Consider the following 26,226-nt stretch of genomic DNA (forward strand, 5'->3'; position numbering starts at 1 on the left):
GAAAGAAAGAAATTCAGGCTGATGATGTGCTCAGTCACAGAATGCTATAACCAGGATGCATGAGGCCCTAGATTTGATCCCAAGCAACACAAAACAAAACAAAAAATAAGTATTCCTGGTACTCAATGTTCATAAAGATATAATAAATTTTATATAATATTCCAGATTTCTTTTTACCTTCTCTACATATTTTTTTTAATTATACAGGTGAAATTATAGATCAAATTATATAATTTTCCTTTTCACACTCACCAATTATATAAAAGTATTGCTTCAATATAAGGGCTTTTAACCTGTTTGGAAGGTCCGAAGGCAGGGTTCACAAAAAACTTTTTTGAGAATCTCATGAACATTTGAAAAAGATATGCACATACACAAAAAGTTTTCTCATCACAGGGGAGAGAAATTACTTTTAGGGACACTTGCTTTAGAATGATTATGATCATTTCATTATTCAAAGAAATGTGTATTCTTGAAAACGTTTTCCCATGTCCTTTATATTATTCATATTTCTCTATGTGGCCACCACAGTTCTTACAAAGGAAACAAATACTGATAGAAAGTTGAACATAAAATTCTATTACAAATTTTTTTATTAGAATAGAAAACATTTGCTGTTTGAGGTTCTAACTCCAAGTTTAAGTTGTCCCTAGTTTACTATAGAAAAGTATAAAAGCAGGATCATTATCACTGAATTATAACATGAAAGAATTTGATAATAAAACTGAAAGCAACTTTACTACCGAAGTACTGAAATATTCTATTTTTAAAGAAAAGTAGGACACATCATCATATATATGTAATAACCATTCATGGAAAAATGGTTACTGTAAATTATGCCGAACCCATGTAAGCCAAATAATATGTTGTACTATAAACAGGTTTCCTTCTATTAAAATTAATACTTTTTAAAGACAGGGAATATAGCTCAGTGGCAAAACACCTGCCTAGCATGCATGAGGCCCTAGGTTTGGTTCCCAGAATAACAAAAAAAAAAAAAAAAAAAATTAATAATATACTTTAATGATGAACTCTAATTCAATGGATATTTTTCAAAGCATATTAAAAGTCTGATATTTTACTGCTATATCCATGCTCTAATTTCAACAATATCAAGCTTACCTTTCTTTTCGGTCCGGATTGCTTAAAACATGAAAAAGAAAAAAAATGTAAGAGGCAAGACCTCATTGTTGATTTATCATTGTAGTTGCATTAACTGCAGTCAATAAGGCAAAACTATATTGTGATCAATTTGTTTTAAAGGCATTTTATGTATATTAAGTACTATGTTGTAAGTGTTATCCAAGCTATTTTTCATTTCTTGTTAATACCCAAAATAATTTAAACAATCTTCTTATGTTCTTAACAAGAAAGATGGATATACACAAATATGAAAATAAATTATTGAAAGGACTTTATCAAACATTTGAAGATACTCATTATTTTAAGAATTTTAGGACAGTTATAGAGTTTCCAAGAATAGCAACATTTCCTTAAAGTTACAAAATTTTTAGTCATTCTATTATCAGGTATGAATATTTGCTTTCGAGAAAGAAAAAAAATTGAGGCTGCACAGTATTTGAGACATGATAAAAAAGTCTGAGATTATGGGTTGGGGTTGTGGCTCAGCGGTAGAGCACTCGCCTAGCATGTGCAAGGCCCTGGGTTCGATCCTTAGCACCACATGAAAATAAATAAAGGTATTGTGTCCAACTACAACTAAATTAAATAAATTAATTAATTTAAAAAAATTTCTTTTTTTAAAAAAAAAGGTCTGGGATTTAAAATCATGCCCTGGGCTGGGATATGGCTCAAGTGGTAGCGTGCTCCCCTGGCATGCGTGAGGAACTGGTTCAATCCTCAGCACCACATAAAAAGAATAAAATAAAGATGTTGTGTCCACCTAAAACTAAAAAATAAATATAAAAATAAATTTAAAAAAATAAAATCATGCCCTCTTATCATAAGTACTATGTATAAAAACTCCACATTTCTCCACAGTTCCTAGAAGCTCAAAAAAGAAACTTCACTTAAAAATTAATCTATACAAGATTGACATCCTGTAATTATTTATCTTTATTATGAAAACAACTAAATAAAAAACTAACTGTAAGCAAAGCACAGTTTGTAAAATCCCAAAATTCCCACACTAACTCTTATATTCATGTGGAGCACATAAAATAATTTAATTCCAGAAAATTATGGGAAAATATATGGTAACTTATTTGTATACAAACACACTCAAAAGAAACAAAATCTTTTTCAACAATAAAAAATCATAAACTTACATAACACATTTGAAATTTTACCCCTGCTATTTAAAAAACATATAAAACTATTTTGGACAAATGACAAAAAAATGAGGCAAATTCATCACATTCCTATTAAAATAAGTGAAGCAAAATATATAAGTTTAAATACAGCCTGTTTTACCCTACATATGGAGTTATATTTCTAGGAAAAGCAAAATAAAAACCAAAAGTTAGGCATTAATACCTAATCTAGTCATCTCCAACTTCACACTGTTGAGCCGAAATGAGAAGAGCTTAGTACTCTCATTTTGCTTTTTTTTAAACTCACCTGTACACAGGAAAGAAGACAATACAGAATAGAAACAAAAGAAACCTAGGTTTGATTCTTCCCAATAAACCAAGTTAGTTAGGAAGAGGAAAAAACAAAACAAAACAACAACAACAACAAAAAAATATATATATATATATACACACATATACATATTTAAGAAAAATGGACATGAGAGTATAAGTGTGTATATGTGCATGTTCACTTTTCTTATTGGGAAAAATAAATCTACTATGATGTCTAACAATCAAGTCATGGCATTTTTTAAAAAGCTTTAATGTGTTTATTATAAAGTCCTACACTAGAAAAATCTTAAATATGCATGTGTGTGTGTTTGCGTGTGTGTGAAAAACAATCTGTCTGTGAATTACAAGCATTTCTTGAAAAGGGCATTTCTTGAAAATTCAAATTAAGACCTGAAAAAAATAAATTTTAGGAGAAGCTATCTTTAAAACCCTGTGTTTACCCTCATTTGAGGCCTGATAATTGTGCCAACTGCTTGTTGCCAATCATTTTAAGCAAAGTTTTCTTCACACTTTGAAGATGTGATTCTATCTGGTATACTCAAAAGTACCTGTAATACCTCCTCCTTCGTGACTTTTCCCGTGCTTTATAATATTATTACAAATACTTTGTACTTCTCTACTAAGGCACTTAGGTAACCATTTCTTTGTCTTTCTATCATTTGCTCTAATTAAATTTGAACTTCAAGGGCAAGAACTCGGTCATATCTTTGAATATGTTTCTTACTTATGTCTATTGCATAAAATTAGTGTTTTTTTAATATTCATCTTAAAGAAAATTGGAAAAATTCTTAATGACTGTCTTTGAACCTCAAAAATCTTTTCAATGATAGTCACACTGCAGTTGGAATAAGACATGTTTATTCTTATACAGAATAAATAAAAGAAAAACATTAAGTAGAATCTGTTCTGCTTACTTGACTCTAAATGTTTTCTTTACTGTTCCTAATCACTCTTGTCAAATATTTTCACTCAGGATTGTTTTCTTTTGATCGTTTCTTTGAAATTAATTTAGGTTGTTGCTGTTTTTGAAGGAACAATATTTTATTACTAAGCACTAGTTCTTATAAAATGAATCTAATGATTTACAAAGATGAGGAATGATACATATGCAAGGTAGAATAGGTGTCAAAATTAAGAATAAAATGGGGGCTGGGGATGTGGCTCAATGGTAGAGCACTTGCCTAGCACATGAATCACTGGGTTCAATCCTCAGCATCACATAAAAAAAATAAAGTTAAGCCAGGCATAGTGGAGCACCCCCATAACTCAGTGGCTTGAGAGGCTGAGGCAGAAGGATCACGAGTTCAGAGTCAGCCTCAGCAAAAGTGAGGCACTAAGCAACTCAGTCCTGTCTCTAAATAAAATACAAAATAGGGCTAGAGATGTGGCTCAGTATCAAGTGCCCCTGAGGTTAATCCCTGGTACCCTCAAACCCCAAAAATAAAGTTAAAAAAAAAAAAAAAAGATTAAGAATAAGGGACTTGGGTGGTGGCTCAGTAGTAGAGTGCTTGCCTAGTGAGCACATGAGGTGCTGGATTCTATCCTCAGCACCACATAAAAATGAAATAAAGATATTATGTCCACCTACAACAAAAAAATAAATATTAAAAAAAGAATAAAATGAAACACAACCCAATTTCCAGACTATAATCATCTTTCAAACATTCCAATGAGGACATAAAGGAAGGAGAATAGGTCATGGTGTAAATAATACCAAACTGATAACTTCAAAAGCAATAATAATTTAATATTTTAAGCTGTAAAATATAATCAATGTGATTATAAATTTTAAATTAGGGCTGGGATATACTCAGTTGGTAGTGCTTGCCTTGCATGTACAAGGCCCTGGGTTCAATCCTCAGCACTATAAAAAATAAAATAAATTTTAAATTAGTAATTCCACTTAGACCAGATTTTCATAATATCAAGAATATAGTTTTTTAATCAATAACAGTTTCTATTAGTGTGATCAGTGTGTGGGCATGTGTTTCCTCTTCTTCCCTTGCCACAATTACTCTTTTATCACATTTTCATGTTTGTCCCACATGTAGGTAAAGAGTTTGTGTACTTTGCATTAGGGAAAGCCAATTTTTGGTATGTACATTAATTTATCTTAATTGAACTTATCAAGTATCTTATGTGATACTCTGATAACACATTTAAGTAAAAAAAATTATGAGAGATTTAAGGTTTTTAAATCTATATAAACATGGAATATATATAAGAAGGAATCCTAAGGGTCCAGACACATTTTTTAAATGAGTACCAGCCTAGAATTTCATTTTTAAAAACAAAAAATAGCATTTAAAATGTGTCTTTAAATTTTATCAGCTATAAAAGACTACTTATAATGTAATGCAGTACACTATTTAACCGCTAGAATCAAATGAAAGGGATGTTAACATTTCAAAAATCATTCTGAAAAACCTCAAAAGCATACCAGGCTTTCCTCAACTATTGCTTTCATTATTTCAATGTTGAAGCCGGACTTTCAAGATCAATGAGAACTCCTAAATCTATTAAAATCAAGATTATCTCAAACATTTAAAAAATAGCATAATTTGTTTTATTACTATGAAACCTTACAAAGCAAATAAAGTAATAGCTATAGTTTTACTCTCCAGAGCTCAACTACCAAAAACTGAGCATTTATTAGTCAAACACTGTATGGTCAATATCATAAATCAGTTTAATTTAAATATCTCTTAGATATTGAATTGTAATGCAATACAGTGACTTGTATTTTAAAATTCTCTATTTATAAAATGTGATTATTTCAAAAACAGAAATAAAATAAGAAAATTTCAGGTCATAAATTATTTCAGAGATCTACCTCTTTTTCTCTCCACAAAGGAAAAAAAAAAGTTTGTTTAACAAAAAAACAACTCCTGTTAAAGATAAATAGAATTAGAATCCTTACCTTTGGGCTGCTGTTTTTACTACTGGTATCTGTGCATGAGCATGATGAAAACGTCTACCATGAACTACAGTTCCAGAACATAATGATGCATTTTGTGTATTTTCACTGCAAAATTTAAGAAACAAAAATAATCTAAACAAGAGAAAAATTACATACACAATGACAAAATAAATTCTTCTAAAATCTAAGTATACACAATAAAATCTTTACCATTTAAAAAATTTATAGATAAGCTCAATTAACTGTACAAAATTGTCCCTTGGAAGTTTTTTTTTTTTTTTAATGTTTCCCATACAGTTTCAGGGGAAAAATAACAAATAGAACACTAGAACGGAAATCCAGAATCCTAAATTTTATTTCTGATTCTGCCACTAAGTTGAAAGTTACTTCACCTTTATGGATCTCAGCTATTTATAAAGTGATAGAGGAGAGCAATTTTTTAACCCCACTTATGGTTTGTTACTGATAGTCCAATCCTAATCAGTAACAGTGGTTCACTATAAGTGCTATGAAAGTTGGGTTATATCTGGAAGAGGAATAAGAAATCTATAAGAGAAAAAAAATTCCCTTGTTGAGACAATCTTAATTAGAATATCTTAAAAGACATTATGATCATCCCACCTTACAATGCCTTCTATTTCTAATATTATCACTGAAATTCCACTAACTAAATCAAAATAAACACATCAGATGACTGCCTATTGAAATGTTTTTTGCAGTGTTCTATTCAGAATCAAGAAATCACTGCAATCAACCCTACCCCCGAGATTCAAAGCAAAGAATCTACACATTAAGACCATCGTATATCTTGACCTACTGACAAATTCAAAAGAAAAGGTACAGGGTAGTTTTATAGTTAAAAGATAGTTATCTTTTGGTGTTAAACCCTTTATGTTTTATGTAGGGTACTGGGGTGAGGTGCTTATACCTCAATTTCTTATTGTTGTTCAACATGTTAAGTCCAATTGGGTTGCCTTTCAAAGTTTTAAAACTTTCAGTCTTATTTCGTCTTACATATGTCTTCAAGATGAAATCATCAGAACTAGCAGCAACAGTTTCAGATGGTCGATTTAACTGTAAAAAGATCCATAAATATTAAAGAGTTAATAAACATAAAGAGTTAATAAAAATAAAATTTATCAATAAATATTTTAAAAAATTTGTTAAAAAAAATAAGTAAAAATGTTATTGGGGATAGGGAGATGGCAACAGCAGTAGCATAAACCTTAGAGTAATTCAATTACAGTACTTTCCCCTAAAAACAGTGCATATTTTTAGGAAAGGGGAGTATATTTTCTCTTCTGTAAATCTCTCCAAAGATAGTTGAAAAAAATGAGGATAGTGGATCTTAGAATAGCTTTCTCCAGAGAGAAAAAGATAAAATAATTCCTATGCTTAACAAGTCTTGTTGCTATCCAAAGGACAGTACTGCCAAATGTGGCAATCAATAGTCAATTTAACTTAGGCTTTTCTGTAAGGATTTTTGCTTAACACAGAAATTTAGATAATGTCTTTATACCTTCATGGATGCAAATGTTAGCATAAACATATTATAATCACCTTGGGGAGATCAGTATAACATAATGGCCTTCCTTAAGCTCTCATTGAAGACACCAACCTTGGTTATAGTCATTTTACAAGACACTTAAAAGCTGTTTTCCAACAATTTATGGCTAAAAGGTCCTAAATTCTTAGTGATAATTTTCCCAAAATAACATTCTGAATCATTCTTATGCACTTTAATTTCATTTGTTGTTATTTTTTAAGACAGGATCTCTTCTATGTTACCCATGCTAGCCTGAGCCTCCTGAATAGCTGGGACTTAGAGGTGAGTGCCACCATACCAAGCAGTTTAATTTTTCTTTTTTTTTGGTGCCATGGCTTGAACTCAAGAGGCCCTGAGCCACATCTCCAACCCTTTTTATTTTTTATTTTGAGAGAGGGTCTCACTAAGTTACTTGGGCCATCTTTGAACTTGCAATCCTCTTGTCTCAGCCTCTTGAGATGCTGGGATTACAGGTGTGTGCTACCGCACTGACTTAATTTCATTTTTGAAACAATCTTTTATTTTCTTTTTTACATTTCTTCAAGAAAACATAAGATAGTGGCAGAATGTGATGGACATCATTATACAAAGTACATGTATGAAGACTTGAATTGGGTGTCAACATACTGTATATACAAACAGAGATATGAAAAACTGTGGTATATATGTGTATTAAGAATTGTAATGCAAAGAAAAAAAACCAAAGTACATGTATAGAGGCATGAATTGGCGTGAACATACTTTATATACAGATATATGAAAAATTGTGCTCTATATATGTAATAAGAATTGTAATGCATTCCACTGCTGTCGTGTATTTTAAAAGAAATAAAATCAATAAAAAATTAAAAAAAGAAAACATAAGATAGTATCTTGATTTTCCCCTAAGTATTTATATAGAAACCCACAGTACCTCAAGAAGTATCTCTCATAAAAAGCCCTAGCTAAAGGACAGCTATAGACAACACAAACTCCACCATCATAAGCAAAGGATCTTAAAAATTCTTCCTTTTCCAATTTTGTTGCCTATACAGTGCTTATAGGTTATGTAATTTTAGTTAACAAGAAAACAACCAGTAATTTTAGCTTTGTCGGATAACTATGTATCTCATTTAAAAAAAAAAAAAGATCTTTTATTGTATTGTCAAATTCCCTTAGAAAAAAGTTTCCTACCATCTGTCATACTTGGAATAGAGCACCAAGAAAAAGAAATCACTTTAAAATAGAATCACAGAATGTAAATTTGTAAAGCCTGTCTTATCACATAATTCTAACTGCACAAAAACTCAAGAGATAATTGCTGAATTAAAACACTACACATAAACTATTTTAGATACCTGCCACATTTAACTTTTCCTAAAAGTTTTTATTTTCCATCACTTTATTTGAACTCTTAATTTGGTAAGCTACCTCAGATTATTGGTGAGAAAATAAGACATAAAGAAGTAAAATGGAGCCATTTATGGCTGATTATCTTACAAATTAGAGCATAACTATTAACAAAATCAAAATGATACATTCAGCCAAATGTGGTAGCATTTGCCTATAATCTTAGCTACTAAAGTGGCTGAATCAAGAGGATCACAAACTAGGCCAGCCTGAGCAATTTAGCAAGACCTTGTCTCAAAATAAAAATTAAAAGCCAGGCACAATGGCGCACAACTGTAATCCCAGCAGCTTGGGCTGAGGCAGAGGATCACAAGCTGAAAGCCAGCCTCAGCAACTTCACGAGGCCTCATCTCAAAATAAAAAATTAAAAGGGATGGTGATGTACTCAGTGGTAGAGCACCCCTGGGTTCAATCCCCGGTAATGCAAAAGCAAAAAGGGAAAAAAAAAAAAAAAAAGCAAGAGCGCTATAAAACAGATGGATTAGCACAAAACAATCACATTTCTAGAAAGCCAACTAAAACACAGGCCTCACTGAGGTCAGTTACACATTAACAAAGAAAAACTATTAAATAACTACATTTAATAATGTTAACAAAATGTAGCCATTAGGGAAGATATAATGCTAGTGCCATGCATTATATGAATTACATAGTTTCATATAAAATGTCACAAAACTCTATAAAAGTGGATAGTTGTCAACAGACTTAGAATCTGATATTTTATATAAAATCTGTCCAAATATTCAAATCTTTTGTTATAATATAAAAAGTAGTTAATACAATATATAAATGAGTATGGTTGTTTTCCAGTAAAATTTTACTTTATGGACACCAATTTCAATTTTATATATTTACTTGTTGTGAAATAGTATCCTTTGATTTTTTTAAAGCATTTAAAAATGTAAAAACCACTCTAGCTTAAGGAACAAAATTTGCAGGCCATATTCAACTCATAAACCTTCCATTTGCCAATCCCTAAATAATAACATCAATCATTATGTAACTAATGCATAACCAATCACTAGAAAATAAGTTCCACAAGAAAAATAAACTTATCTATTTGCTAGCACCAAGAACATTGTGTTCAAAATGTATTTACTAGCCAGGTGTAGTGGTGCACACTTGTAATCCCTGCACGCCTGAAATCCCAGCAGCTAGGGAGGCTCAGGCAGGAGGATCGTGAGTTCAAAGCCAGCCTCAACAAAAGTGAAACCCTGTCTCTAAATAAAATATAAAACAGGGCTGGGGATATGGCTCAGTGGTCGAGTGCCCCGGAGTTAAATCCCTGGTATCAAAACAATAAAAAAAATAAAAAATAAATTTACTGTATGAATAAATATTTCATTGAAATTACTAAAAGTGCAAAAAATCATCACATAGTTAATTTTAGGAGAGAACAGATGCTCAGGAAATTTAACACATAATAATTTCAGATCAATAAGAGAGCCCTAAAAGATATTAAAAGATTACTGGCATTAAAAATGTTTAAAAACAGGGGCTGGGGATGTGGCTCAAGCGGTAGCGCGCTTGCCTGGCATGCATGCGGCCTGGGTTCGATCCTCAGCACCACATAAAGATGTTGTGTCTGTCAAATACTAAAAAAATAAATATTAAAATTCTCTCTCTCTCTCCCTCTCTCTCACTCTTTCTCACTCTCTCTTTAAAAAAAAAATGTTTAAAAACATTTAAATCCCAAAACTGAAATAAAAATAGGGCTGGGACTGTGGCTCAGTGGTAACGCACTTGCCTGCACTTGCCTGCATGTGTGAGGCACTGGGTTTGATTCTCAGCACCACATATAAATATATTTTTAAAAAAGTCTATCAACAACTTAAAAAAAAAAAAAAAAAACTTAGGCTGGGGCTGGGGCTGGGGCTGTAGCTCATTGGTAGAGCGCCCTCCTCACACATGTTGAGGCACTAGGTTTGATCCTCAGCACCACATAAAAATAAAGATACTGTGTCCAACTACAACTAAAAAAAAAAAAAAAAAAAAAGGTTTTAAAAAACAAAACAAACAAACAAAAACTTAAAACAGTAAAGAAAGCACTAAATACCAAGAGAAAAAAAAACACGTGATTTTGAAAAAGAACCAACAGAAGTTCTACAAATGATAAATGTCATTGAAATGTAAAAAAAGAAAGGCTGAGATAGGAAGATTGCAAAATCAAGGCCAGCCTTGGCAACTTAGGGACCCCGTCTCAAAATTAAAAAAGAAAAAAGGTCTGGGGCTATAGCTCTAGATTCAGTCCTCAGTAGTTGGGGGTGGGGGGAATAAAGAAAATAAAAGAAATCAAAGGGCAGATTAAACAGCAGATTAGAGACAGCTGAAGATAAGAATGAGTGATTTGGAAAAAAGAACCAAGAACATTACCTAGAATATGAAAGTTATGTTCTTCTTGTTTATTATCTTTTTTTTCTATTAAACTTAAAACACAGGATAAAGAATATGAAAAAAACAATAGTCTGCTGTCTACTAAGAATCCCCAAAAGAATAATGTAGAAAGGCAATATCCGTGGAGATAATAGCTCAAATTCAAGACATAAGTCTTTTTATAGAGGACCAGTGAAACTATTCAAGACCAAAGCCAAAAGGCAAAGAGATTATTCTGTTTAAAAAAAAAAAAAAAGCATATCAAGACACTATGAACAAAAATAAAAGGTCTTTCCTAATTCCATCAGAATTACAAACTTTTTCCAATAGAAATAGAAATTGGTTTAAAGTAAGGATCCATACAGACCTTCTTATTACCACAAGCCATTCAAAATCTTAGGATATGTAAACTCCTGGGATACACAACAACTTTTTAAACTTTATTTTATATATAAAATATATATATATACACACACACACACACACACACACACATATATATATTAGTTATTGATGAACCTTTATTTTTTATTTACATGTGGTACTGAGAATTGAACCCAGTGCCTCGCACATGCCAGCCAAGTGTGCTACTGCTGAGCTAAAGCCTCAGCCCCAATACACAACAACTTTCTAAAGGATAAACAGTTATGGACAGTTTTAAGGAAATCAATTTCTAAATCTCAATCTATAGTTTTATATTTCCTTAAAACTGAATTACTTTTAAAATTATCTTGAGAAAGGTACTAATATAATAGCTCTTTCCCATTTCCCTTTTCACAATAGTTCCTTTTTCTACTTTACAAAAGATATAATTCTCTACTGTATTAGGATCTAAAAAAAAATTCTGCAAGAAATAATTTGAAATACTAGGGTATGTGAACTCTCTTTTAGTAAGTAAAATAATGGCAGGATGTTGGTTCTTTCCTTGTTTTAAGAACACTTTTATGAAAGGTCTTCGAAGGATGAGTTAGAAACTGGATATATTAGGCCAAAGTAGGATTTTTATTGGGTTATTGCAAAATGGAAAAGCAACAGTTATGAAAATTTGCATTTACTGACTATATTCAGAAAAATATTGCTCAAGGGGAAAATCAAAGGAAAAGGATTCAAAGACAACATGGTATAAAAAATGTTTTTAAAAAAGACTGAAATCTGCTGTGTCTTATCACAACCAGGTAACATATTCAACTCAAAACCAACACTGTATTTATCTTAGAATTCTGAAGTGAAACAATTATTGAGAAGATGCATATTTACATTTAATAAATACATAAATGAAATATAAATGAAGTGAAAAAATGACAATAGACCTTTACAGATATAAGAATGGTGGGACAATGTAACTGGCCTCGTTAAATAATTTTATGTAGACATTATGCATAAGCTAAATGAACTAAACATGCAATATCAATATTTTAAATAAAATACAAAACCCACAAAATATAAAATATCTTACAGGAAGTATTGACCAAACCATAGTAAGGACTGTATCCTCAAACTGGCGATGTAGCTCAGTGGTAGAGCACTTCCTAACATGCAAGTGGTTCCTGGGTTCACTCCCCAGATTACTCCCCCAAAAAAGGTGAAATTAATAAGTATTAATAAGAATTAATAATTTCTTAGAGTATTGGGTTTTCCTAAAAAAGGGGTGGGGTGGCGACTAGAAGTAACAAATTTAATTATTAGCCACTCAAATCCTAATGAAATCATTCCCTAAAATTCAGAAAGCCTATTATTTCAATAACTAGATGACAAATTATTTTTGTTTTAGAAAAACAAAATTATTTATATATAATAAGAATTTGTAATACATTCTCTGCTGTCATATATAAATTTTTTTTAAAAGGCTGATATTTCACACTTCTCTTTTGTTCAAAAATCTACCACAGGGAGACTCAAGAGTACAGTGAGAAAAGCCTGTGCACTGGAGCCAAGTACAAGGGCTTCAATCTTTGTTCCACCATCCCACAGCTATTTCAATTTACAGTGATGTATGGTTTAATGGTGGCTATAAGCAGGCAATTTTGTCACTGTGTAATCATCATAGAGTTTACTTCCACAAACCTAGATGAAATAACCTACTACATACTCAAGCTATAATATAATATTAATGAAACCACTGTAGTATATGAGGTCAAAATTTATTTTTGTTTTAAATGTTCCATTTCTGTCATTTTGGGCACTTAATTCAAAAGGAAAAAACTGACACGCTGTATCAAACTTCTTTCTATATTCAACTATTTACTACATGAATAGAATTTATATCTAAGAAGTTTGTTTAAAAATTGCTCTACCTCCATTATGTACAACTATAATACACCAATTAAAAAAAATGGAGGGTTAGGGTTATAGCTCAGTTGGTAGCATGCTTGCCTCGTATGCATAAGGCCATGGGTTTAATTCCCAGCACCACATAAAAAAGCGGGGAGATAAACAGAACAAACCCCGTCCCCCAAATTGCTCTAGAAGTTCTGTTTTGGTAATATTGATTCATGGGCACACCAACTACATAAATAAAAAAAGTACAGTCCCATCAATTTAAAAGATATTTTCCAATATTATTTCAGCTAATCGGCTTAATAATTATAAATCTATAGTATTTCTGGCTTAAATATAATTATGACTCAATTCAGTTATTAGAAAACAACTTATAATCTTTCAGTGACAGGAACTCTCCTTTATATTAATTTTACTTAATATTTCAGTGAATGCATATTATTATTAATGTACAATAGCATAATTAGGATTATAGGTATGCACCACTATGCTGGCTGTTACATGAATTTTTATAACAGATGATACTCAGTATCAAATCAGAATTATCACTAGACATATTCACATGATAGGTTTTACTTTGAAATATCAATATTAAAAATTCCTAAAAACTTGCAATGAAGCATACTGTATACATTTTCAAAAAAATGATGAGAAATTTGTAAGCCAGGAAATAAATACATGGCTAGAAGTAGTGGCACACACCCCTAATTCCAGCTATGGAAGAGACTGAGGCAGGAGAATAACAAGTTCAAGCCCAGACTGGACAACTTAGCAACCTTGTCCCAAAATAAAAAATAAAAAGGTCTGGGTATAAATAGCTCAGTGGTAGAGCACCCTGGGTTCAATTCCCAGTACTCGGGCAGGCGGCAGAGGGGTGTAAAAAGACTAAGCTCTATAAACACAGTGATAGAAAACAACTTTTACTTTTCCCTACAAATTTATTTCTTTTTTTATTTTTATTATTATTTTTTTGTCTACATTTTAGGGAATTTAGTTGTTCAAATAAAATTTAGAAAACCTACCATATGCAAAACCTGATAGTTTTCAGTGTAAATATTTTTTTGTCGAGCTGAGGAGTAAATCCTGGACATTGCATATGCTAGGCAAGCAATCCACCATTGAGTTATATCCCCCACTCTGGAAAACAGTAAATTTAAAAGTTCCTAACATACTATTAAACTCTAAGTACAGGAAATATGAAGAGGGCATTAGGTTAAATTGACAAAAAGTTTGAACATATACTCCGCAAGGCTATGGGATATGGGAACTCTCATACAATGCTAATGAGGACATCAAATGTTAACTCCTGTGAACAAAAAAAAATTGGCAACAGCTATCAAAACTACATGTGAAGGGCTGGGGATGTAAGTTAGTTGTTAGAGTGCTTGCCTTGCATTCACAAGGCTCTGAGTTCAATCCCCAGCACGGCCAAAAAAAAACTGCATGTGACTTTACCCTCTGAAATATAAACTGCAATTCTAGGAATCTACCCCATAAATACATCACATGGATACTAATATATATATGTATGTACAAGTCTTTATTAAAGCCCTGTATTTAATAGCAAAAAAAAGTCTGGGGAATATTTCTTTTTATTAATATGGGACTAACTACCTATAGTAGTATTAGTATTATAGCAATAAAATAAATGATAAAAGATCTTTGTTACTGTGAACTACAGAATATACTATTATGGAAAAGTATCAAGGAGCCAAACCCAAGGGGATTGTTCTCCAAAGGTAATATATGTTTATATTTAAAATAATATTGATGGTAGATAAAAATAATAATAGAAGGTTAAATCATGTAATTTTTAAAACAGATTTACTATAGAAAACAGAAAAGGATATAGGGAATTAAGACAAAGCTACACATCTTGGAATATAATTTCTTTTGTAAATGTGACACTGGAACCATGTAAAATTTTTTACACAATTATAAAATAAATGAATATCAAAATAAAAAGCAATTCTTTAAAAATAATAAACAAAACTTTCTATTGACAGAATTAAAACCAATAATAAATAACTTATTTCAAATGACTTAAAAATAGAAATTTAACCATATACTTCCAGTTGGATACACCTGGTATGCCAGCAAATACAAAATAAAATTATTCTTAAGTCGTTCTTTTAGTAATTATGTTGCTATTATTAATGTGAAAATATTTTATATTTCTAATGGGACAAGGCAAATAAGTAAATCAACATCATTAGGAATCAAAACACTAATCAAAAAATGCATAAAATAAAAATGACTGATAAATTTGATGATACAAGAAAATACATTTTCTCCAAAGCAGTAACTGCTATTAAGCAAAGACAAACAAAAGTGTGGCAGAGAAACTGGTTAAAATACAGCTATATGCTGCATAATAACATTCTCGTCAATGATAGATTGCATATATGGTGGTGTTCTCTTAAGATTATAAAAGAGTTAAAAAATTCCCTATCTTTTAATAATAGCACAGCTGAGGTAATGTTTATGATGATAATGATGTAAATAAACCAACTACACTGACAGTTGAGGTGAAAGCATAGCATATACAATTATGTACAGTATACAATGCTTCACAATAAACAACTGTTATTGGCTTATATGTTTACTATATTTTTTATCATTACTTTACAGTGCACTCCTGAAGTTTACTGTATACTCTGTTACACTGGCAGTAATCTCATACATCTCCTGTTTACTGTGTCTCTTGACAGCATTGAGGCCAAACTGATTCCTATACCACCTAGGTTTGTGTTTAAGCATGCTCCATAATGTTCACATGAATAAACTGCTTAATGACTGCAGTTCTCAGAATGTGTCATTAAGCAAGGTCTGAATATATTAAAAACTGATATCACATCAATAGATGAATTTCTCCAAAACACTGTATTTCACGAAACCTAAGAAACCACTGTAAAATGCACCATTATTGTATGTAGTATTCTGAAAAAAAAAAAAATTATTAAACTAGCCCATGCTGCTAAAGATGCGTTAAATTTGAGAGAAGCTGAAATATGGAAATAATATCTTAGTCTCTATAAACAAAATTCTTTTTTTAAATTTTTAGTTGTAGATGAACACAATGCCTTTATTTTGTTGATTAATTTTTATGTGGTGCTAAGGATTGAACCCAGTGCCTCACTCATGCTAGGCAAGTGCTCTACCACTGAGCCCCAGCCCTAGCCCCCAAAATTCTTAATAATATTCTAAAGACCAAATTAAAAAAAAGGCAAAGGATATTAACTGACAATTACCTAATAAAGAAATAAAAATGGATTACTTAAATGAAAAAGTGTTCAACTTCTTTCACAATAAAAGAAATGCAAATTAAGATGCTATTTTCTATTGGCAAAGGTTAAAAGGTTGATAACATTGTGAGAGAAGTATGGGGAAACAGATGCTTTTAGACACTGCCACCTAAGTGTAATGAGGTATGTCAAAATTAGAAATAAACCTGTCCTGAGCTGGGATGTAGCTCAATGGCAGAGCACTTACTAAAAGCAAGTCCTTGGATCAATCCCCAGCAGCATATAACAAAATGAAACAAAAGAAGAAAGAAAGAAAAAAGCCGGGTGGGGGAAGAACACAACACCACACCCACACCCACACCCACACACATTACACACCTGCTCTGATAACAACAGCTCTACTTACAAGAGCTGTATCCTACAGATGTGCTTGCATGTACGTAAAATAACCCATATAGAAGGCTAATTTACTCAACATTATCTTAAGAAATAAAAAATTTAAGCTTGTAATAAGTGTGATGATATGTGTGATAATGTGTGTTAATAAGGTACCCCATACAATTGAATACTATGTACCCATGGAAGAGAATGAGGGTGCTTTTTATGAACTCTCATGGATAGTCTCCAGATTAAATTAAAGCAAGATCAGAAAAACTACGTACAATATTTCCTCATCTGTATAGAATATACAACTGTATAGAATAGAGTAGGAATATACATCTTTATAATGCGTAACATATTTTGCTATTGCTTGGATAAGTGTTCCCCAAAGGCCCATGTGTTAAAGGCTTAGACACAGCCTGTGGTGGTATTGGAAGATGGTGAACTATTTTAGAGATGGGGCCTAATGGAAGGAAGTTAGGTCATGGGGGTAAGTCCTTGAAAGATACATGGAATCCTGGCTCCCCTCTTTCTCTCTTACTGTTTTCCAGCTGTCATGAGGAAAACCGTTTCCATTACTATCCATTCCTGCTACAATGTACTATGCAGTCACAGGCCCAAAGCAACAAGGCCAAGCAATCATGGTATAAAACCTCCAAAATCATGAATAACCTTTTTGCTTATTAACTTGATTATCTCAGATATTTTGTTATTGTAATAAAAAGCCGACTAATGCACATTTCCATAGGAATAAACAAGAAACTAAGAATACCTATTTGCCTCTGGGGTGGGAAGTGGGGATTTTGAAGTTCACCAAACAAATAAGTCTTTTAATTAAAGTAACAGCTTTTAGTATATAACCTAAAAGAAAAGAAATTTAAAAGCAACACTTGCCTTTTTTCCTTTTGAGGTTTCAGAATCCTCATCTTCTTCTACACTGAGTAGATTTGCCCGACTACACAGAAAATAAGGGGGAAAAACTTTAAGTAACAATTATAATCCAAACATTAAATTAAATTAAAAGGTTTATTCTTTATGTTCTCCTAATCCAGAGAATCATAAAACTTTTTTTGTAAATAGTAAAATATTTTAGGCTCTGCAGACTATATAGTCTCTGTAACAACTACTCATCTTTGCCACTGTAGTATGAAAATAAGTCATAAACTACATATGTAGCTGTGTACCAATAAAATTATTAACAAAATCAGGTAGCGGGCAAGATTGAAACTATAGGTCACGAATTATTGATTCCTACTATAAATGAACAGAAAATCTTGTGGTTTTTTTAAACAATGAATTTTATATATTCTCATTCATTTTTCCTTTCTCTCTTGGATTGACATTTAGGGAATAAGAACAGAGAAACAAAATGCAGAGGAAGAAACACTGTCAAAGGAAAAAAAATCAGCTAATGAAAAAAAATTAATTTCAATGCTTCTGCCACAGTGAAATATTTATGATTTCACCACTCCTGAAAATATCAACCCTCCACTGAGAATCAGTGGCCTGAGATTTTTAAAAGATCAGACCAATATGTAACATGATCAAAAAGCTGAAGCCCAAGGATCATGATGAACCAGAGTACAATTCATAAATTAACTGCACAGCATAGCACTTTAAAATATTTTTTTAAATCACATAACCATGGCAAATCTTCCAACAAAGAAAATCTAACATACATTTTTGAAGACAATTGTTCTGCTAAACTGTTTATAATTAAAAAAAAAAAAATCCTTGTTACTTATAACTAAGAGTGAAAAAAATATTTTGCTTCATTACCTTTATATATATCCTCACTTTGGGGGAAAGGTTAATCAGGGATTGAACCCAGTGGCGCTTAACCACTGAGCCACATTCCCAGCCCTTTTTTTTTTTTTTATTTTGAGACAGTGTGTCACCAAGTTGCTAAGGCTGATTTCAAACTTAAGATCCTCCTGCCTCAGCCTCCCCAGTCACTGGGATTACAGGTATGCACCACCATGCCCAGCTATATTTTATTTAACTTTTTAAATTCTAAAAACCAAAATGTTTGAAAAGCAGTATACTTTCTCTTTAGTTTAATTTCATAATTTAGTTGTATTTTCTCAAAACTATGTAAATACTAAATGTCTATAAGAAGAAAATTTAAATTGAAAATTAATCAGAAGACAAAAAAAAAAAAAGACCATAAAAAACTGACTTTAAGAAACTTACCAGTTCAAAGCTCTTCTTCAAATATAACTTGAAGGCACATAAGTGGTAATAATGAACAGAGCTATTTCCCAGATAGAAGTAAAGCACCTACAATATTTAGCCAACATAATTTTTGCATCAAGATTTCCAAAAAATACTTATAGTTTTGGTAGAACTTTGTGTGTATACTCATGTATACCAGAATTTCTTTCTTTTAACCAGTGGGACACAAGGGCAATAAAATCAAGAAATAAAAACAGCATCAAATGTGCAATACAAATCTCATGATGTGCTAAAAGTACTAATAAAACTAAAATTTAAAACAAGTATTTATTTTGGTACTGGGGATCTAATCCAGGGTTGCTTAACCATTGAGCAACAACACCAGCCCCTTTTAAAATATTTTATTTAGAGACAGGGTCTCCCTAAATTGCTTAGGGCCTCACTAAATTGCTGAGGATGGCTTCGAACTCATGATCATCTTACCTCAGCCTCCCAAGCTGCTGGGATTACAGGCATGCGCCACCACACCTGGCTTAATTTAAAATCTTTACACAGCATTCATTCCAAGTACACTAATAAAGTCCAATGGACACTCTGCTTAAACTTCTGCCTGGGTAAATATCTGTGCTTATCATTTACAATGGCACTACTTTCTCAAGTGAAATATGATCTACAATGAATGTGGTAGTGGTAGGGTCACAAAGGGAAAAGAAAGAAACTTTAGGACTTAAAGCTTTCATACAAAATTCAAGGTTCTTAATCTGGGCTCACTCATGACAAATGGTGGCTCTTCAAATTGCTGCCCAGAGTACCTATTCTTTAAGAATAATTTTCTTAATCTGAAAACTTCTATTGTATGACCAGTTTTTAATCACGAGGTTACATATATTATATTCACATATTTCTATATTTCAAAAGAATTTCAAAAGACTGACAAATGTAACAGTAAAATTATTTACCAATAAAGAATTGCTTTGTCTTTCCTTAATGTTACTGAGTTAAATGTTTCAAGTAAACACCATACTCTTAAAAATCTTTCCATTGAATGTTAATTTTCTAATGAGAAATTTCATTCTTATAAAATATCTGAGGGAAAAAAGTCCTTACTCTTTATCTGTATCTCCTTCACTTTCTTCTTCATGATCAAAGCTCCAATTATTTTTAAAACCTCCATCTCTCTTAGACTCTGATCTAGCCAAAGCTGAAATAAAAACAAACTGAAATAAGTATTTATTAATAGAGCTATTCAATACAAAACAAATCTGAACATTTCCCAAGCTCTTTGATTATTCTAAAATTTCTTGTGGGTTTTTTTTTTGTTGTTGGTGGTGGTGGTTTTTTGTTTCTTTATTTGTTTGTTTTTTGGTGGTGCTGGGATTGATCCAAGGGCCTTGTGCATGCAAGGCAAGCTCTCTACCAACTGAGCTAAATCCCGAGCCCTTTTTCTTCTTCTTTTTTTTTTTTTTTTTTTTTTTTTTTTTTCAGAGTAGAAATTAGAAGTTTATTAAAGGACAGCAGAAAAGACTTCTCCCAGAGGAAGAAGGGGACCCAAGAGGTGGAATCCATCTTCTTCTTTTTTTTTTTTTTTTTTTTAACTATTTTTTGTAAACATCTTATTTTCTCCAAAGAGAAAACACATTAAAATGTTCTTTTTTTCTAATTATTATATGTATCTGCTACACAAAGAAGCTCAAATTAGTAAGATATAATAAAAATGGGGAGAAGCACATGAATATGTACAAATGTATAAAATCAGCCCTAAGTCTCCTTTGATCACCAATTCTAGAAATTAATGACTAATTTTAAAATAGTTTGCTTGCTTTACTCATGAGAACTATATCCAAACCTCTAGCCTTTTCCTTAAATTCCATCATCTCTGCTTTTAACAGAAGAAAAATAAAACAAGGTTTCCTGTGTTGGCAAGATGGTTAATTCGATGTCCAGAAAAACTTCGAATCAGAATACAAAAAATGCTCGGTATGTTTAAAAAAAAAAAAAAAAAGTAAGCATATAGCTGAACCCCCCTGAAGTCATAAATAACTAGAAAGTAGGAATCCAGAAAGATAAATAAAGTTCCAAAGCTGGCATATGTCTTGGAGCCATATGACAAAAAAAAGCCTGATGTCCTAGAGCCTATGCTTTAAGGAGATTAATTTCAGAATTTTAGCACAATGACACATAAGGTTAAAAAAACAGAAAACCGGGAGGATAACACTCCAACGAGGTGAGCCGGGGGGAAAAAAGAGAAAAAAGGGATTCACTAAAGAATAATTGTAATGTTTGATCCTTGACTCTAGGGTTCTGAGTTGAACTAAAGACAAATAAATTATCTGTGTGTCTACCTCACAGTAAGTGTTATAGCATAAATGTTCAGATGTTGAAATCCCAACCCCAAGGTGATGGTATTAAAAGGAAGGCCTGGGCTGGAGTAAAGCACATGTGAGGCACTGGGTTCATCCTCAGCACCACATAAAAATAAATTAATAAAAGTATTGTGTTCATTTAAAACTAAAAATTAAAAAAAGAAAAAGAGAGACATAAGAGAGTTTGTTTGCCCTTCAACCACAGAACAGTCAGAACACATCTATAAAGAAAGCAAGCCCTTATCAGATACTGCATCTGGATACCTTAATCTGACTTTCCAACCTTCAGAACTTTATATATATAGTTTAAGTCTATAGTACTTTGTTAATAGCAGCCCAAATGAACTAAGACCATTAGGGAATTCCTAACCATAAGCACATAATTATTAAGGTTTGAGGCCAGAATTTCACAACCAACATGGCCCAGCAAAATACATAATTAAAATAGCCTCTCCTTTGTTTCAAAAAGCAAAGGATGATAATGAAGGGAATGTCATCACCTGGAAAGCAATTAAGATACCCACACTGCCACTGCAGTTGCTCTAAGGCCTACCACCTTCAGAAATTGACCTGTGGTAAATATGGCTACCCTACTAGGCACAAGAGAAAATAAAACTGTATGTCAAGGCTAAAAGAACAAAATACTACTATTCAAATGAGGCACCTAAAAATCATATACCACAGATTAAGGCAGAGACTCCATTAAAGAACACCTAAATCTGTGAGGGCAGCTACTGAAATATCCAGTTCATGTTGAGAATCTCAACAACTAGTCAAGCAATAAAATGTTCTGGTTAAAAAAATAATTCCAAAAATTAGTAAAACCTCACATGAAAACATCATTAGCCATCATTGAAATGCAGATTAAAACCATAATGGGAAATTACTTCTCACCCATTAGGATGGCTATTATTATTATTATTATTACTATTATTATTATTATTATTATTATTATTTTAATGTAAAGTAGTGAGCTGGAACTCCAGTGCATTGCTGGTGGAAATGTAAAATAGTACAGTCACTGTGGAAAAAGTCTGGCTGTTTCTCAAAGAGTTAAACACCCATGCAAGATGGAGTGATGCCACTTATAATCCCAGTAAGTCTGGAAGTTGAGGCAGGACTCAGCAACTTGGTGAGACTCTGTCTCAAAAAAAAAAAAAAAAAAAAAAAAGTGCTGGGGTAAAGCTCAGTGGCAAGGTGCCCTGGATTCAATATCCAGTACCACCAGGGAAAAAAATAAGTAAATCAGCTACATAATCCAGCAATTCCACTTCTGGGCATATACTCAAAAATAACTGAAAATATGGATTCACTTGTGCACCAACCTTCACAGAAGCATTTATAATAAGTGAAAAGGTGCAAACAATCCAAATGTCTATTCCTAAGAGAACAGATAAACAAAATATGGTGTATGTATACACACATACACACTCTGCAGTATTATTCAGCTCCTGAAAGAATGAAATTTGGATATATGCTACGACTTAGATGAAACTTGAAAACACTACTCAAACAGGCAAGAAACAAAAGACAAATACTGTATTATTCCACTTATCTAAGAGAGCTGGAATAAGCAAACTTATGAGACAGAAAATAGAACAGAAATAAAAGTAGGCATAATTGTAATTTTATTACCAAAAAAACTCTTCTTAAAGGAGTGGGAAGACTCAATGTGACTTACATAAGCAAACAAATTTTCTCTTAAAATACATAAAACATAAATGCAAGTCTCAAAAATTAATTTCAAATATGAATTCACAACCAAAAATACCATGAAACAGGAGGAAACAACTTATCATGACCTAATATGAAACTTCTTTACGTATATACTGTGTTAAAAATATAAATAAATAATAGTAGATAATGAGAGAACAAGATTTCTTCTTGTTGGAAAAAGAAGTCACAAATAAGCAAGAATGGAAAGCTAAACTATCTCTGTAGTGCTGAATTAGAGTCAGAGATATCAATATGAACTCATGTTTATTTAGTATATACATACAGATGGTCAGATGTAAATATAGATGTGTTATAACATTAGTATAAATGGCTAGGACTTTGTCCTATAAGAGGATCCAGAAGCAGCAATACCCCAGTAGCAACAAGCATGCCCACAATCCAATCTTGGATTTTATATACCATTTTCTCCAATAAAGGAATCAGAGATCTTAATGGGGAAAATACCTGATTTTAAGGGAGAGGCAGAAAAAATACAAGTTGAAACTGGTATATCTTACAGTGCCAGAATATAAGAAAGTGCTTTAAAAAGAAAAAAAAAAAAGGAAGGGGGTGGGGGGCTGCAACGCAACATCAGATGAGTTGAGGAACCAACCTGAAAGAACTCCCCAAAAGTCTAGCAAAATTGGCACAATTTTAGTAAAAAATGAGAACAGCATTGGATTATAATCCCACAATTAAAATAAATAGAGAGAATTTTTCATAGGAAAATTTCAAATAGCAGTCATACATTCCTTCCTATAAGAGAGAACTTAATTCTCCTTCCCATGAGTATGGACTGGACTTGGTAACTTGTTTTAAAAAAAAAAAAAAAAAGACAACCAAAAGGGGAAAAAAATTGAAAGCGGAGAAACCTGATAAATAGTACATTAGCCAAAATAAATGATCAATGTCAACATCAACACTGATATGTCTTATTCCTAACTTATATCCTTTAATACAATATGATGAAGATGATACTTCAGCTCTCTTGGTTTTCATCTCCAAAATTCATAATGCCAGGTTAATCACCAAAGAAATCAGACAAATCAAACTGAAGTACCATCTATACAGTAGCAGCTTGCCTGTAATCCCAGAAATTTGGGGGGCTGAGACAGGAGGACTTACTGCAAGTTCAAGGCCAGCCTCTACACATTCAAGAGGCCCTAAGCAACTTAGCAAGACTATCTCAATTTTTTTTTTTAGTCATACATGACAGCAGAATGTATTTTGACTTATAATACATACATGGAATGTACATACATCAATCATATTGCCTATTCTATTCTGCTGCCCTTCCTATCCTCCCTACTCCTCCTCTCCTCTCCCATCTTTTCTCTCTATCCAATCTAATGTGACACACTTTTTTTTTCTTTTTATCATTACAACATCATATATGTATTCTGTATAACAATGAGGTTCTCCTTCCATCTTCCATGCAACTCCCCTTCTCCCTCTTTTTCCCTCCCACCTCTCTTCCCTATTTAGTGGTAGTCTTCTTCTCATGCTCTTCCTCCCTGTCCCATTTTGAGTCACACCCCTTATATCAGAGAAGACATTAAAAAACAAATTGGGATTGGCTAACTTCACTTAGCATAATCTGTTCTAATGCCATCCATTTGCCTGTAAATGCCATGATCTTGTTATTTTTTAGTGCTGAGTAATATCCCATTGTGTATAAATGCCACATTTTTTAATCCATTCATCTATTGAAGGGCATCTAGGTTGGTTGCACATTCTAGCTATTGTGAATTGTGCTGCTATAAATATTGATGTGGCTGTGTCCCTGTAGTATGCACTTTTTAGGTCTTTTGGGTATAGTCCGAGAAGGGGAATAGCTGGGTCAAATGGTGGTTCCATTCCCAGCTTTCCAAGGAATCTCCATACTGCTTTCCAAATTGGCTGCACCAATTTGCAGTCCCACCAGCAATGTATGAGTGTACCTTCCCCACCCGCCCCCCCTCAAATCCTCGCCAGCACTCGTTGTTGTTTGACTTCATAATGGCTGCCATTCTTATTGGAGTGAGATGGTATCTTAGAGTAGTTTTAATTTGCATTTCTCTGATTGCTAGAGATGGTGAGGATTTTTTCATGTATTTGTTGATTGATTGTATATCCTCTTCTGAGAAGTTTCTGTTCAAGTCCTTGGCCCATTTGTTGATTGGGTTATTTGCTTTTTTGTTGTTTAACTTTTTGAGTTCTTTGTGTACTCTAGAGATTAGAGCTCTATCTGATGTTTGAGGGGTAAAAATTTGTTCTCAGGATGTAGGCTCCCTATTCACTTCACATATTATTTCTCTTGCTGAGAAAAAACTTTTTAGTTTGAATTCATCCCATTTGTTGATTCTTGGTTTTAACTCTTGTGCTATAGGTGTCTTATTAAGAAATTTGGGGCCTGCCCCCACGTGATGAAGATTAGGGCCCACTTTATCTTCTGCCCAGACTGGAGGAGGAGGAAGCCCGGCGCCAGCCCAGTCAATTTTTTTTTTAAGGGGGAGGTGGGGGGGCACTGGAGATGTAGCTCAGTGGTAGAGCATCCCTGGGTTCAATCCCCAGTAACAAACAAACAAGAATAAAACTGTCAGTGGTAAGAAAAATAAGGAAAGATTGGGAACCTGTCAAAAATCTGAGTAGATAAAGGAGACATGACAAATATTCCAAGCCAAATTGGACTCAAGAACATTTAGTAAACATTAGTGGAATAACTAGTGAAATTCAAATTAAATTAGTAATAAAGTATTAGTATTGTAATGTTAAATTTCCAAGTCTTCACAAATATACAAAGGCTATGTTAGGTGGCAATATTAGTGAATGCTGGGTAAAAGATACATAGAAACTATATCATCTTCAAAAGTTCTCTATAAATTTAAAATTATTCCTAAATAAAAAGTTAAAACACTGAATGTAAAATGAACCTGTTTCAAAAGTTAAAACCCACTAAAGGAATTAGGGATTTATACACAGAACTCTTACAAACATAATCATACAATATCCCAGTAGATGATAGAATAAAGGCTACAAATAAGTGCAAAACAACAACTTCATAAAGTAATAAATGCCAGTGAGGTAAAAAATTAATTCTAAAAAGTAAATAAATTAAAAAAAAAAAAAACAAAAACTGAGTTTGATTCCTAGCATAGTAAGTAGGGATAAAAACTTAAAACTCTGGGGCCAGGGCTGTGGCTCAGCAGTAGAGAACTCACCTAGCACATGCAAGGCCCTGAGTTTCATCCCTGGC

At 32.4% G+C, this 26,226-nt stretch overlaps 1 protein-coding gene across 4 annotated transcripts in view; it reads right to left on the reverse strand.

Annotated features, from left to right (window-relative positions):
- Positions 1-26,226, reverse strand: part of Senp6 (SUMO specific peptidase 6) — a 114,419-nt gene that overhangs the window by 73,704 nt on the left and 14,489 nt on the right. Inside the window, exons 2-6 of one of the 4 annotated variants that reach the window (XM_027928276.2) lie at positions 20,020-20,113; positions 17,632-17,692; positions 6,455-6,600; positions 5,527-5,631; positions 1,123-1,143 (exon numbers count right to left, since the gene is read on the reverse strand). In XM_027928276.2, coding sequence (XP_027784077.1) covers positions 1,123-1,143; positions 5,527-5,631; positions 6,455-6,600; positions 17,632-17,692; positions 20,020-20,113 — 427 coding nt within the window. Of the gene's footprint in view, positions 1-1,122; positions 1,144-5,526; positions 5,632-6,454; positions 6,601-17,631; positions 17,693-20,019; positions 20,114-26,226 lie in introns of those variants that run through there. The other 3 variants (XM_071613249.1, XM_071613250.1, XM_071613251.1) reach the window with 3 other exon arrangements.

Source organism: Marmota flaviventris, chromosome 6, assembly GCF_047511675.1.
Source record: "Marmota flaviventris isolate mMarFla1 chromosome 6, mMarFla1.hap1, whole genome shotgun sequence".
NCBI lineage: Eukaryota > Metazoa > Chordata > Mammalia > Rodentia > Sciuridae > Marmota > Marmota flaviventris.